Source organism: Oncorhynchus gorbuscha, linkage group LG09 (genome assembly GCF_021184085.1).
Source record: "Oncorhynchus gorbuscha isolate QuinsamMale2020 ecotype Even-year linkage group LG09, OgorEven_v1.0, whole genome shotgun sequence".
Lineage (NCBI taxonomy): Eukaryota > Metazoa > Chordata > Actinopteri > Salmoniformes > Salmonidae > Oncorhynchus > Oncorhynchus gorbuscha.
The window spans coordinates 56,698,691-56,715,974 of record NC_060181.1 but is presented as its reverse complement, the minus strand read 5'-3'; the positions used below and the strand labels follow the sequence as shown (position 1 = coordinate 56,715,974).

Below are 17,284 nucleotides of genomic sequence, written 5' to 3'. Positions count from 1 at the left end.
GGTTAATCGAATGGAATGGAAATTAAGAGGTTGAAAGGTTTTGCTTGACATACTGATTGGTTTCATACTACAGACTTCCTTGTAGGCTTTGGGTCGAATTCAGGCACAACACCTCTTGTTTTAAACAAGTTCATTGCACAAAAAGTACAAAGACGGACGATTCCCACACCTATGCAGCGCGGAAGATAATGTTTGAAACGGTGAATATGATCGGTTTAATGTGTATATTATAGGGATGGGCATTTTACAATTGTTGAATGTTCGTGGACCCCTTTTAACCCAAATCCTAATTGCCCTAATATATTAAAACAACAAAAATGCAAGTGCCATTTTAAAATTAATTTATTGAAGCCGTAATTCAACTGGTTATATTATATCATGGAACACAATCTTCAAAAAGGCCGTAACCTCCGCATTTGCGCTTGCTTGTAGAACCCTATGGCTGTTCAATGGCTTAGCCTTTTGTTAATTTAGCAGACAATACGCTCTTATTTCCCGAGCCCTTATCACAGTCAAAACACATATTTCATCGTTTTAATTTTTTAATTTTAAACTATGTAATATAACAGAATAAAATGGAACAGAATATTTTTCCAACTGGAAAAAAAAGTTGCCAGAGCAAAGTGATGCGCATTGCATGTGGAACAGTTATCACCAGTGATCATTTGACACGTTTCTTAATAGAAGAACACTCGCATTGAACACTGCATGGTGATGCATTATGGCCACATCTGTTTGTCGAGTAGGCATATACTTGTTTATTCAGATGAAAATACACTCTTTGTCGTCATCAAACTAAGGTTTTGCAGATGTTAAGTGTGGAACCTGTATGTTTAGGGGGGTTATAGCCTAGGCTAACACATTCTAAATGGCACCAACAGTTCGCAAAGAAACTTAAGCGGAAATAGTCAGGACACAACTATTCCAAAACTGCAGCTCGTTCCTGGACCACATTTTCCAACTTCAATCAACCAGTCCATTTTGAATGTGTAACTGTGTTCATTTGGCGTGGAATGTAGCTTGTGTATCCAATCCGTTAGATACGTGTTTTATAGGCATTTTGTTTCTGTAGGCCCAACCGGAGCTTGTGTGGCGGGATCGGATCCCTCCACACACGAGACATGAAGGGGAAAGGGAATTTGGAGAAGAAATGTGACGCTTGGCTTAGTTTCTTTTTTGTTGTTTTGTTTGTTGTACCCAGCAAATGCACATGTTCATATGGAACACAAGAGTCGAGGCAAATTTGAACGTTGTCACAGTGGGCTATTTGGAGAGAAAAAAGTGATCTCTGGTTAAATATAGAGCTTTTACGTCCGTTGCAGTACTAATTTACTCATGCCTACTCGGTTAACGCAACGTGTCTTCAGATTTCCTGTCTCCCAGTCTCCTCAAACTTAATCTAAACCATGATGTTAGCTATATTACTGTGCAACATATGTTATATTTTTCCCCCCGAGATTGCAAATAAATCTGTACGTTGTAGTGCCCATCGGTTATGAATGTTTCAACCTGTGTCGAGAAGGGGCACACTCTAAAGTGATTTTCGTACCAGGTTACGAGAGCATTTTCGCTAACCCTTTTCCTCAGGCTCCTTACTTGCTACCTTAAATCTCCCACCCTGCTGTGTAAGTTCTCCTAACCTGCTACGAAAAAGTGGCGTAAAAAGAATTGCCCGTGTTGAGAAGTTGTGTTTTTGCCGTCTGTTCCGGGTTTCAAAGATCACCAAACACGACTAACCATGAGCCTTAGCGTTTCGGCCGCCACAGAAACAGACCCTGGGTCTGTTCTAACGTGACCAACAACCTGGGTGCCAATTTCTCCCGACAGGGGAATACTTGCTCTTGCGCTCTATGAAACGGATACGCTCTTCACCCGTTCCGCGCCGAAAGAGCGGCAGAAAAGTCAGACTGAGTGGCAGGCAGCCTAGTGGTTAGAGCGTTGGGCCAGTAACCTAAAAGTTGCTTGATCGAATCCCCGAGCTGACAAGGTAAAAATCTGTCGTTCTGCCCCTGAACAAGGCAGTTAACCCACTGTGCCTAGGCTCTCATTGTAATTAAGAATGTGTTCTTAACTGACTTGCCTAAAAATAAAAACACAATTTCAGATGGCACTCCATGTCCGCTCTTCCATAGAGAAAGTGATGTATTTTTTTTTTTTTTGTGCACAGATAGAGCAGTGTTTGAACTTGGGCTAGCTGTGACTGGACTAGTTCACAGTAGTTGTTGGTTTCGGTGTGTTACACACATGTAATCTCAATATATTTAAAGTAGGTATTTGAAATCAGTTGAACAAGACTGCAGTTATTAAAAATAAGAATATGTTCTTACCTGACTTGCCTAGTTAAGGTCAAATAAATTAAATTGTGGTGTGTACTGTAGAAGTTGGCATTCAACATTGTTTGTTACATTACATTTCTATTACATTAGAATATACCTGAATATACACTACCAGTCAGTTTTTAGAACACTTACTCATTTGTACTATTTTCTACATTGTAGAATAATAGTGAACACATCAACTATGAAGTAACACACATGGAATCATGTGTTAAACAAATCCAAATATATTTGAGATTCTTCAAATACCCACCCTTTGTCTTGACAGTTTTGCACACTTGACTCTCTCAACCAGCTTCACGAGGTAGTCACCTGGAATGCATTTCAATTAACAGGTGTGCCTTTGTTAATTTGCGGAATTTCTTTCCTTAATGTATTTGAGCCAATCAGTTGTGTTGGGGGGTTATATATATATATATATATATACACACACACACACACAGAAGGTGGCCCTATTTGGTAAAAGAGCATTCCATGTTATGGCAAGAACAGCTCAAATAAGCAAATATAAATAAACAGTCCAACATTGACTGACCTTTGTGTCTGAAAGTAATCTGGAAAATGTCAAGAACTTTGAAAGTTTCTTCAAGTCCAGTTGCAATAACCATCAAGCACTATGATGAAACTGGCTCATGAGGACTGGCAAAGGAATGTAAGACCCAGAGTTGGCTCTGCTGTAGAGGATAAGTTCATTAGTTACTAGCCTCAGAAATTGCAGCCCAAATAAATGCTTCTGAGTTCAAGTAACAGACACATCTCATCTCACATCTCAACATCAGCTGTAAATCAGGCCTTTCATGGTCGAATTGAACACCAATAAGAAGAGACTTGCTTGGGCCAAGAAACACAAGCAATGGACATTAGACCAGTGTAAATTGGTCCTTTGGTCTAGAGTCCAAATTGGAGAATTCTAGTTCCAACCACCTTGTCTTTGTGAGACATGGTGTGGGTGAACGAATGATCTCAGCATGTGTATTTCCCACCATAAAGCATGATGGAGGAGGTGTTATGGTGTGAGAGTAGTTTGCAGGTGACACTGATATATTTAGAATTCAAGGTACACTTAACCAGCATGGCTCCCACAGCATTCTGCAGTGAGACACCATCCCATCTGGTTTGCGCTTCGTGGGACTATAATTTCGTTTTTCAACAGGACAATGACCCAACAAACCTCCAGGCTGTGTAAGGGCTATTTGACCAAGAAGGAGAGTGATGGAGTGCTGCATCAGATGACCTGGCTGCCACAATCCCCCAACCTCAAACAAATTGGGATGAGTTGCTCTGCAGAGTGAAGGAAAAGCAGCCAACAAATGCTCAGCATATGTGGGAACTCCTTCAAGACTGTTAAAATCATTCCAGGTGAAGCTGGTTGAGAGAATGCCAAGAGTGCAAAGCTGTCATCAAGGCAATGGTTGTCTACTTTGAAGAATCTCATATTTTTTAACATTTTTTTGGGGGGGGGGGGTTACTAAGTGATTCCATATGTGTTATTTCATAGTTGTGATGTCTTCACTATTCTACTATGTAGAAAATAGTAACAAATTAAGAAAAACCCTTGAATGATTAGATGTTCTAAAAATGTTGACCGGTAGTTTGAAGTTACATTTGATATTTCCCTGCAACATTTATGGAAGTAAAAAAAATATATATTTCATGTTGATAAGTATTATTATATGTATTTAAATGGTATCACATTGTAGCCCTCAATATCTAATGGTTTGCTATCAAGCACACCCCAATTCCCACTCAGTATCGTGCAACCAGAGGCCTTTTGAGTGGATGCAGCAGGTACTAGAAACCTGAGTTTGAAATGTGAGTTTAAGTAAAATATGTGCAATACTGTATAGATTACAACAACAAAAAATTGACTGTCCAATCAAGAACAAGGATTACCTTTTTGTGACGTGTTGCAAGTTGAATACATGCTCTAAATTATATTTATTTAAAACTTATACCAAGGAAATATCCTGTGTAACAACACTGAATGTGACATGAACTACATTGTCTTAACTTGCATTACTGCTTTGTGTGTTAATACACCACATTATATTTATATTGTATTATACTAACAAACAAAATGGACACAGTCTATCATGACATGAAAACCTACTTAAAATAAATAACCTAATTCCCTTAAGTCTTGCTTTTTTTCTTCTTCCCCAAGTGGTTTTGTAATTGCATCCACAAGTCTTAATGCGTGTCTACTTCACCAGAGACTTGAGGTTACATTATGCAAATTCAGAAGGCTGAAGCTCAAATAGAGATCTCAATTTGTTTGCTTTGTATCTCGTGTGTGTGTGTGTGTGATATAATTTGTTCTGTTATTAGCTTTGTTCAGACATGGTAATAGTGTGCGTGATAGACGTTTCCTATTTTTGTATTTTACACAATGTATTTTCTTTTTACTGCCACTGTAATTCCAAGTATTGGAGTGAGAGTTTGATCAATCCTTTTATTTACCAGTCATTTGAAGTGTCCAGTGCACTATAGTATGTTTCTAATGGTAGTGTTAACCAAAGCCATTACTCATTGACTTGAAAAACTGTGGCAGGTTAGACATTCAATCCATATCCTCCCTTTTTAAAGCGGCTGGCCCAATGCTATCCAGATATATATCAAAGGGTCCTATGTACAATACAAACTGTGATGTTTTGACCCCCATCTTAGGACATTTGTTACACACATGCAGAACAGTTCTTCCCTATCAACAGAACCAAAATACTCATTGGTGAGTCTTCTGTTACAAAGATTTAGCATGGCATATTAATCCAGATGAGTCATTATGTAGATAAAACACTCAATGGTATACTGAAATCTTCAATGAACTGTGAATTATTGTAATTTTGAAATAAACTATTTCAGTGTGAGCATTTTAGTCTTATTTCCTTTTTCTAAATGTGTAGTTTGGTGATAACCGAGCGTGGATAAATAGTGAGCGGAACATCAGATTGAGGCAGTGGCGCCAACAAAGCCAAAGTTGTCCTTTAGGTGTCAGCAAAAGAGCACATAATCATTCAGCCACGGCCAAACGTTGGCTGTTTGTCAATATTGCGAAAAGTGTGTGCTACGACCCAATTTCTTCTGTTTTAAATGTTTAAAACCACACTTTCAAACTGTCAAAGGCAGTACACTATATTTGGTATATTCTCAATCTTATTTTTACTTTGTCTTGTATCAAATGTTCTTTTAAAATGTGTTTGGGGAAAAATGTGAAAAGCTAAATTATATTTATAGCGGGTGTATTTCAAGGGCCCAATGCATACCACCCCCAGGCATGCTGTGGAACCACCTAACTGTATGGCAGCTGGGATCAAATTGTATGTCATTATTGTTGCACTCCATTTGGGACTTTCTCCTCCCACAAGGAAGGGTTCATCTGAAGAATTCAGACTTGAGGGTTGTGTCCCAAATTGCAACCTATTACCTATATAGTTAATTACTTTTGACCAGAGCCTTATGGGTAGTGCAATACACGGGGAATAGGTTGGCCATTTGGGATGCACCCTTTTTAGGTGAGCTGTTCAACTTTCACATTGGTTGCACCAACTTGTTATCGAAAACGCTCTTGTTTGTTTCACGCTGATGCTTTGCAGAGGAACGGTTGAGTCACACTCAGCCTGTTGTAAATGTATGAGCAACGTAAGTTGTCTTCTCCTTTCGCTCTGAAATGATTTTGACAACCGTCGCAGTGAGTATTAATACAAATACCTGACGGCTAAAGCTCCTTAAAGCTCAAGAACAAAAGTGACGAAGGCAAAGAAAAAGTACATTTACAATAGATCATATGAGGCATTTTAATGTACCAATCTAAACTTTAATATTTGTACTTAACATTTATAAAATGTGTTCTAACAGAATAAACAGTTACAATAGCAGACTTCTGAACAAAACGTCTTCAGCATTCTCCTGTAAATCTTAGTGAATTTCCATTGGTGTCATACTGTTTGATAGAATTGCTCTGATCCGTTCTTCATCTTGAGCTGTCGACAGTGTAACGGTGCATGCCGCAATGCCATTTCACTCAATGAAACCCCTATTGCTGTCATGTGGAACATTCAGACCAAAATGAGAAATTTCGCAATACACAAATTTGTTATTACAGAGAATTGATTTTGATTGTGTGAATATACATGTCAACAGTATTGCGAACCTGAACAAGCAGAGAAGAGCGAAATTCAGTCAACGAACGAGTAGAGTGGCAAATTTAGTAATGGTAATGTACAAAATGTCGTCAATTGGGGAAATCAAGCAGGGTCAACTCCAGCTACACAGCCACCATTTAGTTCCACTGTAATATGCACAGATGTCATTTGCAACTACTATTTGTAATATTACATACCAAATTATTTCAGAATTCTATGGACACATTCTCAGACGAGCCAAACATGTATGCTATACACACAGCAAATCACAGACCGACTCTGAGGCTTTCCTGTATCTATACATGCATGACCGCCTATACGTGACAGCAACAAGCGAAGTCAAGCTTTACATTGATCATTTGACCCCACATTCACCTTAGTACAGCATCTCCTCAGTGTGCAACCTGTCCTTCAGTGTTGTTGATGACAGAGGAGAAACTTGGTATAGGGTGCCATCAGGGACCATGATTGGGAACTTTTGAAAATGTCATAGTGACACATGATTATGAATATTTAAAAGTCATATTTGGCCCCTGTGATTACTTGACATCGGGCAAGAGTAGATTTTATTTACGCTGATGAATGGGTAATTTCATTGTGGACTTGTCAAACAAAGCACAGCTCAGAGCACTCAGCAGGGTTACAGATATTAAAGGCCCAGTGGGGTCAAAAATGAGAGTTTACTGTGTTTTATATTTCCACACGAAGGCTGGAATAATACTGTGAAATTGTGAAAATTATGATGGTGCCCTTTTAGTGTAATGGCTGTTTGAAAAGTCCGCCTGAAATGTCAGCCTGTTTTGGTGGGATGGAGTTTTGCCCTGCCTGGTGACATCACCTACTTCATAGACTAATAAGAAAGAGTTCCAAACCTCTGCCAATAACCGCTAGTTTCCCCCTCTCCACTCCCAGACAGTCCAAGCTAAATTCTTGATTGAGAAATTTCTCTTTGCTAAGATCCTTGTTTCTTCATTTTTGACCATTTTAATTTAAAACAATCACAGGAAGGTACTTCATTGTTATCCAAACGATTTGATATTGAGATAGAAACGGCCGCAATGGACCTTTTTAAGATCACAAGCAAAATAAAAAAATAACAAATAGTTATATTCAAACATCTTTATCTATTTATGTGATCGTGTGCTGTAATGTGAGGTATAAATGAATAACCCAGCAAAATACAAAATCGTATACCTACAGTCGATTTTCAGACAGTAGTCAAAGTGATAGGTCTTTCACTGAGGCTGTTCTACACTGGAGTGGACAGCAGTTTTAGTCCAGGATAAACTTTTACTGTAACAAATTCACTATCTAAGCCAAGAGATTGTGCAGGAGACATAAAGCAATTATTTTGGAAGCAACTTTGCTTCCAACAGGGATTTATGGGAAAGGACTCTTCTGGCCCTTTCTTTAAATAGAGGCGCTCAGCTACTACAGACTGTGGAATGTGCTCAATTGTGTGTATTCTGATTCATCCATGTCAAGGGGATTCACAGCACAGCTTGTTGCTTGCTATTCATTGCCTTTTTGAATGATGACCCAATATGGACACCGTAATTGTTGTAAGAACTTCACCCATGCCCAAGTCAGTAAATAAAATAAAAATAATGACAGTAATATTAACCATATCTATGTGCATTTTGTTGCTTGGAGCAAGGCAATTCCAATCATCTTTCTGACTGGTTTTGCTAATAAACAAAAATATGTCAGTGTGATTACTACAATCATAACAGCTATATATATATATATATTTTTTTTTAAATAATCTTCTCTAAAATATATAAATCAATTACAAAAATTAGTATAAGTGTTGAATTAAATGAATCATTATCCATTTAAAACAGTGCTTTCTGTCTGTGTTCAGGTTGAACCTATGTAAATGTATAATGCTACTCTCTAAAACACCTTTCCCATAAACCAGACGTGTCAATCTCTCCTGGCTCAAAGTAGAGGAGAGATTGACCTCCTCACTGCTTGCCTCTGTGAGACGTATTGACTTGTTGAAAGCACCGAACTGTCTGTTCAAACATCTAATACACAGCTCAGACACCAATACATAACCCACAAGAAATGCCACCAGGGGTCTCTTCACAGTCCCCAAGTCCAGAACAGACTCTGGGAAACTCAGTACTACATAGAGCCATAACTACATGGAACTCTCTTCCACACCAAATAACTCAAGCGAGCACTAAAATCAGATAAAACAACACCTCATGGCACAACGAGGACTGTGAAGAGACCCAAACACGTACACACAATCTAACTCACTCTACACACACACACACACACACACACACACACACACACACACACACACACACACACACACACACACACACACACACACACACACACACACACACACACACACACACACACACACACACACACACACACACACACACACACACACACACACACACACACACACACACACACTTTTAATGTGGTATTGTGGATTTTATATTGTACATTTGTAATAAAAGAGCAATAATGTAATATATTGTATGATGCGTTGTTTTATTTATGATTTCAGCTGTTGTGTTTGGTTGTGATGTAATTGTTTTAACCCTGCTTGGACCACAGGAAGAGTAGCTGCTACCTTGGCAGCAGCTAATGGGGATCCTAATAAATACTAAATAGTGTATAGCTGGTACGCAGTATGGGCCCTATCATCAAAGCGAGGATAGTATGGTTTTAACACGCCAAAAGATCAATGTAATTCCTCTGATTTTGTTTGATATCTCTGTATAATGGTTCGATTGAATATGATCACCTGTCTTATACTCATCTTGTATACAATATAAAGGGGAAATGATATCTCATCAAATAATGACATATTTTACAATGATTCAAAATCAGTGAGCTGAGTGAGAACTTATTGAGAATAATAATAACAAATTAAGAAAGGTACACAAATCAAGATACTGGAGTTGAGTAGAAATGAATCAAGATGGCTCAAAATGACATGCAGTCCTTGTCTTGTTCCCATGTGGTGACCATGTACCAAAATAACCAGTATAGAAATCGCAGAGTGGCCAGCTGTCAATTGTAGGAAGATTGAAGGTGGGCGTCTCCAGCTGGACAGTAATGTGGGGTCCAATCTGTGCTTACATACAAGTGGTCTGTTTGCAGCACAGGTTTGGTGTTCAACTTTGGCTGTAGCTTTTTCACTGGTGACAGCAAGAAAGGTATAGAACTGAGGTCCCAGGGTCTGTTTTGATGCCCGATCCAGCCCAGAGAGGACACAACTTTTCTTGTCATCAGGATGGAAAGATGGCCGCCGGCTCTAGCAGGCAAAGTCCTCAAACACTCCATGTGGCTGTCCTTGGTGGTGGGGGAGATGGTGGTTCGGTAGAATCGTATTGGCGTAAGCTCCTTCAGGATGACTTCTGGTCATGGTCATATCACTGGACTCCTGGTGGCCACAAAGACCACAACACAATAAGATATACAAAATGGGCCAGTTTCCCGGACACAGATTAAGATTAGTCTTGGACTAAGGGCTCTGTTCAATCCGTATCGCCAAAGTATCACGGAAGATCCATGTATACATTTTAAGGTCATTTCCAATTGAGCCGAAATATGCAGTGCTTACTGTGAATGCAGTCTCAGCGACCACAGGTACATTGAGCATCTCTACTGATCGGTGTCCCACCCACGGGACAGTTGAGCTAATGTGCGCTAATGTGATTAGCATGAGGTTGTAAGTAAACAAGAACATTTCCCAGGACATAGACATATCTGATATTGGCAGAAAGCTTGAATTCTTGTAAATCTCACTGAACTGTTCAATTTTCAGTAGCTATTACAGTGAAATAATACCATGATATTGTTTGAGGAGAGTGCACAGTTATAAACTCAAAGTTATTAATATTCCAATTAGGTACATTTGAGCAGTCTAGATACAACATTTTGAACAGGACTGGATCGGTCTAAAGCTTTGCACATACACTGCTGCTAACAAGTGGCCAAAAACTCAATTGTGCTTGGGCTGGAATAATACATTATGGCCTTTCTCTTGCATTTAAAAAATGATGGTACAAAAAAAATACAAAATAAATATTGTTTTTTTCTTTGTTATTATTTTTTTTACCAGATCTAATGTGTTATATTCTCCTAGATTATTTTCACATTTCCACAAACATCAGTGTTTCCTTCCAAATGGTGTCCTGAGCTACAGGCAGGTAGATTCGGGTATGTCATTTTAGGCAAAAATTGAAAAAAGGGGAGGATCCTTAAGAGGATCAATCGCGCTACAAAGCAGATCTTCAGCGCTCAGGATTGAATAGAGCCCTAAGAATGTTCAATGGAGGCTGAGTCTGTGTCCTGGAAACTGGCCCTAACTGATGTACAGTTTAACGTTGGCTCAATAAACCAAAATTACAATGCCTTTGAATAAACCAAAATGATAATACCTTTGATGTAATGGTAGATATTTCATGTAGATGATTTTGTTACATCTAGGGAAAATGGATGATTTTGGATGATTTTATATGAACTCGAGAAGTAATTTTGTTCCTCATGAGAGAGGGACCTGGGAATTGGAGTTGCCTCTGGGGGGATGTAATCCTGTACAGTGGGATAAAACAATATTTTTAACAAGAGACTACCCTGATGTCCTTGAGAAAGACATGCAGTGATATAACTTGTAGTGATATATACATATGTATAGTGATATAACTTGTAGTGATATATAAAGATGTATAGTGATATAGCTTATAGTGATATATAAAGATTCGTAGTGATACATACAGATGTATAGTGATATAGCTTATAGTGATATATAAAGATGTACAGTGATTTAGCTTATAGTGATATATAAAGATTCGTAGTGATACATAAAGATGTGTAGTGATATAGTTTATAGTGATATATAAAGATGATACATGAAGATTTGTTGTGACACAAAGATTTATAGTGATATATAAAGATTTATAGGGATAGAGCTTATAGTGATATATAAAGATGTATAGTGATATAGCTTGTAGTGATATATAAAGATGCATAGTGATATAGCTTATTATATATATATTTATAGTGATCTATAAAGATTTATAATGATATAGCTTGTAGTGATACATATTTATAGTGATTTATAAATATTTACATTGATGCATAAATATTTATAGTGAGATAGCTTATAGCTTATATATAAAGATGTATTGATACATAAAGATTTATGGTGATATATAAAGATGTATCGTGATATGTAAAGATTTATAGGGAATAGAGCTTATAATGATAAATAAAGATGTATAGTGATATATAAAGATGTATAGTGATATAGCTTGTAGTAATGTATAAATATTTATAATGATATAGCTTGTAGTGATATTTAGATTGACAACCGTTGTGCCCAAATGGTTGTACATCACGGCTAGAGTGAACTGAACATCCCCATTTCTAGGAGGTCCATTCTCCCTTCATGCACATACTGTGGATGTGTAGGACTGCAACATGCCTGATGCAACATGCCTGATGCAACATGCCTGCCCTCCCCAAGCAACACGCTCACCTTACTGGCTTTCATATCTTGCAGATCCACAGTTGCAACCGTGGTCGTCTGTTGTTTCTTCTCATCCTTCTGTGGCCTCAGCAGACGCTGCAGCCTGTGCTTGATCACCTGCATGAAGAGAGGGAAGAGAGAACGTCAGGAGTCCACTCCATCAGCACATCGGACATATGCCAGTGCTCAGCGAGCGGGGGCTATCCATATCATTAGCCTCGTATAACACGAGTGAAATCATTCACGCTCATAATTGACACATAAGCAGTGATCGTAGTCCTCACGTAACAGTTGAAAAGGTCAAAGTCCCACTGACACTGATTAAGGCTGCCATTTTAGAATGTTGTCCTTGGGGTTTACAGATTATGAACAGCTGAAATGTGTGTAGGGTTGTAAAATTCCAGTAACTTTCCTGAAATGTACAGGTATTCCAGAAATCCCGGTTGGAATCAGGTGGGTATAAGCAGGAAATCCGGAATCAGCCAACCAGAATTTCTGAGGAAAACTAACAGAATTTTGCAACCCCGAATGTGTCCCCTTTTGTGAGCTTCATGCACATACACATATGAGACAATGTACCTCGTAAACATAATCCAAAATTTCTAAGATTGTCAAAATACTGGCTCCAATGAACAAGCCCATCTGGCCTCCAATGTCACCTGAAAAGGAAGACATCATATTAAGATTCCTCCTGGTATGGTTCCAGGTGATGCCAATGATTACTCATTAAACTCATAGTTCAAACCCACAAATTCCATTTATTCCCATTTATTACTCATTTATTACAAAGAACCACTGTCAGGCAGTTTCTATATTAAGACTCATCTTTAAACCACATGAAACACCAATGATGAATTAAATTTTAAAAATGGCGAGGGAGAAAGGGGTCAGGGCCGTAAAAGAGAAACACTCACCTAGTAAACCTGCAACATCGTACGCTTTTTTTTGTTCAATTGTTTCGTAGTTAAGAGCCTCGAAGAAGATGTCCAGCACCAGAAAGTTGTCTCTGGAGACGGAGGAAAATGTGAACATTAATAAAAGATAACTGCATATGTCTATGATACGTTTGTTATAACCAATAGTGAAGTGTTACAAAGAAAACATCACCACCTTCCGGAGACACCTGAAACCCCACCTCTTTAAGGAATACCTAGGATAGGATAAAGTAATCATTCTCACCCCCCCCCCCCTTAAAATATGTAGATGCACTATTGTAAAGTGGCTGTTCCACTGGATGTCATAAGGTGAATGCACCAATTTGTAAGTCGCTCTGGATAAGAGCGTCTGCTAAATGACTTAAATGTAAATGTAAATGTAAAACAATACAACTTGCACTTTCCTTTTAAACTCAAACACAGCACTGCAATATTAACAGGATAAGACGTCAACACATATACTGTACCATGTCCTTTTTATGGTCATCATAAATTGTCACGGTGGCACATTCATGCCTTAAAAGCAATTAAAAGTAATCAAGTTAATGACTGTCAGATTATGCGGCCTTTAAGATCTTAACAGCATTGAGCAGTGGACTTGAAAAGCACAGGCCGCATCTGAAAACGCAACCTAGTACCCTACTTTTGACCAGGGTCCATAGGTCTCTGGTCAAAAAGTAGTGCTCTATATATGAATAGGGTGACATTTTCTCATGATGTGTAGCCAACCCCTGAGGGTGTCTCCATTTTCCAGCGCTGATCTTTTCCAGGTCATAGTAATATAAGTCGTCGAGTTAGATCTACCTGATATACTCCTCAGACTTGTCGTACTTCCTGGACAGGTAGCGAGCGGAGCCCTTGCTGGGGATCTTGACCATGGAGAGTTCCTTGCCGTAGCGGGTCAGGTTGCATGGTGTCTCACAGGGACAGGTGTCCCCAGTGCTCTTCTGGAGAAGGGCTGGGAACACAGAGCAGATTGTTACATCCTGGGTTTGCGACATAGCCTGGAACACAGAGCAGAGTGTTATAGCCTGGGCCTGGAAGATAGCCTCGAACACAGAGCAGTGTTGTTAGCCTGGCTCTAGGACATGGGTCAGTAGGCCAGTCTAAAGCCAGGTGATCCTAAATGAGCTATAGACTCCAGTGACGATGGAACAGCTGCCATACACAAAGTGAGGCCCTTGTTCTCCTGCATGGGCACCATCAAATAGGATGCTGGTGTGTTTGGGTTCCATCTTTGCCTCCCTAATAACCACTGTTGATGGATTTTAGTTAGCAAGTTAAAGGGGAATTCTGTTACTTTTTTATCCCCATATTGGTGGGATTTCCCTTTCTTATAATTCAATGTTTACTAGTTTCTAAGTTTTTATTGTCACGTGCACTGTACTAGTACCGTGAAATGCCTTTCATGCTCTCTCTTTCCCAACGATGCAGTAGTTCTATATTTAAAAAATAAAATAAAATAAAAATAAAAAATTGAAGTAGACCAAAAAAAGAAGAACACAAAAAAAAGTAACTCATCTATATACAGGGTTAGTTCCAGGATCAGTGCTAATATCCTATTTACAATGGGCAGGGATACTGGAGTGATACGATTAGATATGTATAGGGGTAAGGTGTGCGTATGTAGAGTCAGTATGAATATATGTGTGTGAGTGTGTAGAATGTGCATAGAGACCGTGCAAAAAATAAAAGAGTCCATGCAGATAGTCCACACAGCCATTTTGTTAGCTGTTTAGCAGTCTCATGGCTTGGGGATAGAAAGATGTTCACGAGCCTATTGGTGTCATACTTGATGTTCGGATACTGCTTGTCGTGCGGAAGCAGAGAGAACAGTATATGGTTGGGGTGGCTGGAGTCTTTAACAATTTTCCCGGGACTTCCTTTCAACACTGCCTGATATAGAGGTCCTCGATGTCAGCGAGGTCAGCCCCAGTGATGTACTGCCTGTCCGCACCACCCCTTGTAGCGCCATGCGATCGAGGGAAAGGTGCCGTTGCCATACCAAGCAGCGATGCAGCCAGTCAAGATGCTCTCAATGGTGCAGCTGTAGAACTTTTAAAGTATTTGATGGCCATTGCCAAATCTTTTCTAACTACTGAGGTGAAAGAGGCGCTGTCGCGTCTTCTTCACGACTGTTTGTATGTGGTATGTGGAGCATTTTAAGTCCTTAGTCATTTGGACACAGAGGAACTTGAAGCGCTTGACCCGCTCCACTGCAGCCCTGTCGATGTGAATGGGGGTGTGCTCGTCCCACTTCCGTTTCCTGTAGTACAAGATCAGCTCCTTGCTCTTACTGACGTTGAGGTAGAGGTTGTTTTCCTGGCACCACACCGCCTGGTCACTGACTTCCACACTGCCAGGTCACTGACTCATTGTCGCCGGGGATCAGGCCTACCCCCCGTTGTGTCAACACTTGATGGTGTTGGAGTCGTGCCTGGCCATGCAGTCATGGGTGAACAGGGAGTACAGGAGGAGACTAAGCACACATTCCTGTGGGGCCCCCGTGCTGAGGGTCAGTGTGGCAGAGGTAATGTTACTACATGCTTAATATACTTCCTGAAATCATGGCTATTTCTTTGGATGCACACACTAACACATACAGTGCATTGACTTTTTCCACATTTTGTTACATTACAGCCTTATTCTAAAATGGATTAAATTGCCCCCCCCCCCCCCCATCAATCTACACACAATAGTTTTTTAGACATTTTCGTATATTGATTAAAAATGGACATATCATATATACATATGTATTCAGACACTTTACTCAGTACTTTGTTGAAGCACTCTTGGCAGTGATTACAGCCTCAAGTCTTCTTGCGTGGAACACCTGTATTTGGGTGTTTCTCCCATTCTTCTCTGCAGATCCTCTCAAGTTCTGTCGGGTTGGATGGGGAGCGTCGCTGCATAGCTGTTTTCAGGTCTCTCCAGAGATGTTTGATCGGGTTGAAATCTGGGCTCTGGCTGGGCCACTCAAGGACATTCAGAGACTTGTCCTGAAGCCACTCCTTCATTGTCTTGGCTGTGTGCTTAGGGTTTGTTGTCCTGTTGGAAGTTGAACCTTCACCACAGTCTGAGTTCCTGAGCACTCTGGAGCAGGTTTTCATCAAGGAACTCTGTACTTTGCTCCATTCATCTTTCCCACGATCCCTGCCACTAAAAAACATCCCCACAGCATGATGCGGCCACCATCATGCTTCACCGTAGGGATGGTGCCAGGTTTTCTCCATATGTGACGCTTGGCATTCAGGTCAAAGAGTTCAATCTTGGTTTCATCAGACCAGAGAATCTTGTTTCTCATGGTCTGAGAGTCATTTAGGTGCCTTTTGGCAAACTTCAAGCGGGCTGTCATGCGCCTTTTACTGAGGAGTGGCTTCCGTCTGACCACTCTACCAAAAAGGCTTGATTGGTGGAGCGCTGCAGAGATGATTGTCCTTCTGGATGGTTCTCTCATCTCCACAGAGGAACTCTGGAGCTCTGTCAGAGTGACCATCAGGTTCTTGGTCAACTCCCTGACCAAGGCCCATCTCCCCCGATTGCTTAGTTTGGCCGGGCGGCCAGCTCTAGGAAGAGTCTTGGTGGTTCCAAACATTTTCAATGTAAGAATGGCTATTGTGTTCTTGGGGACTTTTTTTGGTACCCTTCTCCAGGTCCTGTATCGGAGCTCTACGGACCATTCCTTTGACTTCATGTCTTGGTTTTTGCTCTGACATTTACTGTCAACTGTGGGACCCTATATAGACAGGTTCGTGCCTTTCCAAATCATGTCCAATCAATTGAATTTACCACAGATGATGATCAATGGAAATAGGATACACCTGAGCTCAATTTCGAGTCTCATAGCAAAAGGTCTGAATAGTTATGTAAAACATTTTTTTGCAAAAAACAAAAAACAACCTGTGTTTGCTTTGTCCTTATGGGGTATTATGTGTAGATTGATGAGAACAAAATATATAATTTAATCAATTTTAGAATAAGGCTGTAATGTAACAAAATGTGGAAAAAGTCAAGGGTCTTGAATACTTTCCGAATGCACTCTACATGCATAAACAATTTCTCATTCACAGCGATAAAAGCAAATATATGCACAATAAGAAAAAAAAACTCACATACTACATAAACATAGACCACAATACATGGCTTACTCAATCATCCCTCTTTTCAAGACAAAATTCAATTCAGTTGGACAAAATGGCCAGTGTCTATGACCTGATAACAGTAATTCCAATTTTATAACTCTTATAATGAGGTTATTTGTATGCAGGGGCAACACATAATCTATTCTTGGACTGAGGCACACACAAAAAAAATCAACTATATAATACAAATATATAAATAATGTTTTAAGTTATTACCTTT

At 39.7% G+C, this 17,284-nt stretch overlaps 1 protein-coding gene across 2 annotated transcripts in view; it reads right to left on the bottom strand.

The window, feature by feature from the left end:
- Positions 1–6,110: 6,110 nt before the first annotated feature.
- LOC124043801 (acid-sensing ion channel 4-A) overlaps positions 6,111–17,284 on the bottom strand; it is a 113,387-nt gene continuing 102,213 nt past the window's right edge. The window contains exons 6-11 of one of the 2 annotated variants that reach the window (XM_046362776.1): positions 13,727–13,880; positions 12,902–12,993; positions 12,567–12,646; positions 11,997–12,104; positions 10,897–11,050; positions 9,773–9,896 (exon numbers count right to left, since the gene is read on the bottom strand). In XM_046362776.1, coding sequence (XP_046218732.1) covers positions 10,919–11,050; positions 11,997–12,104; positions 12,567–12,646; positions 12,902–12,993; positions 13,727–13,880 — 566 coding nt within the window. In that variant the 3' untranslated portion in view covers positions 9,773–9,896; positions 10,897–10,918. Of the gene's footprint in view, positions 9,897–10,896; positions 11,051–11,996; positions 12,105–12,566; positions 12,647–12,901; positions 12,994–13,726; positions 13,881–17,284 lie in introns of both variants that reach the window. The other variant, XM_046362777.1, reaches the window with a different exon arrangement.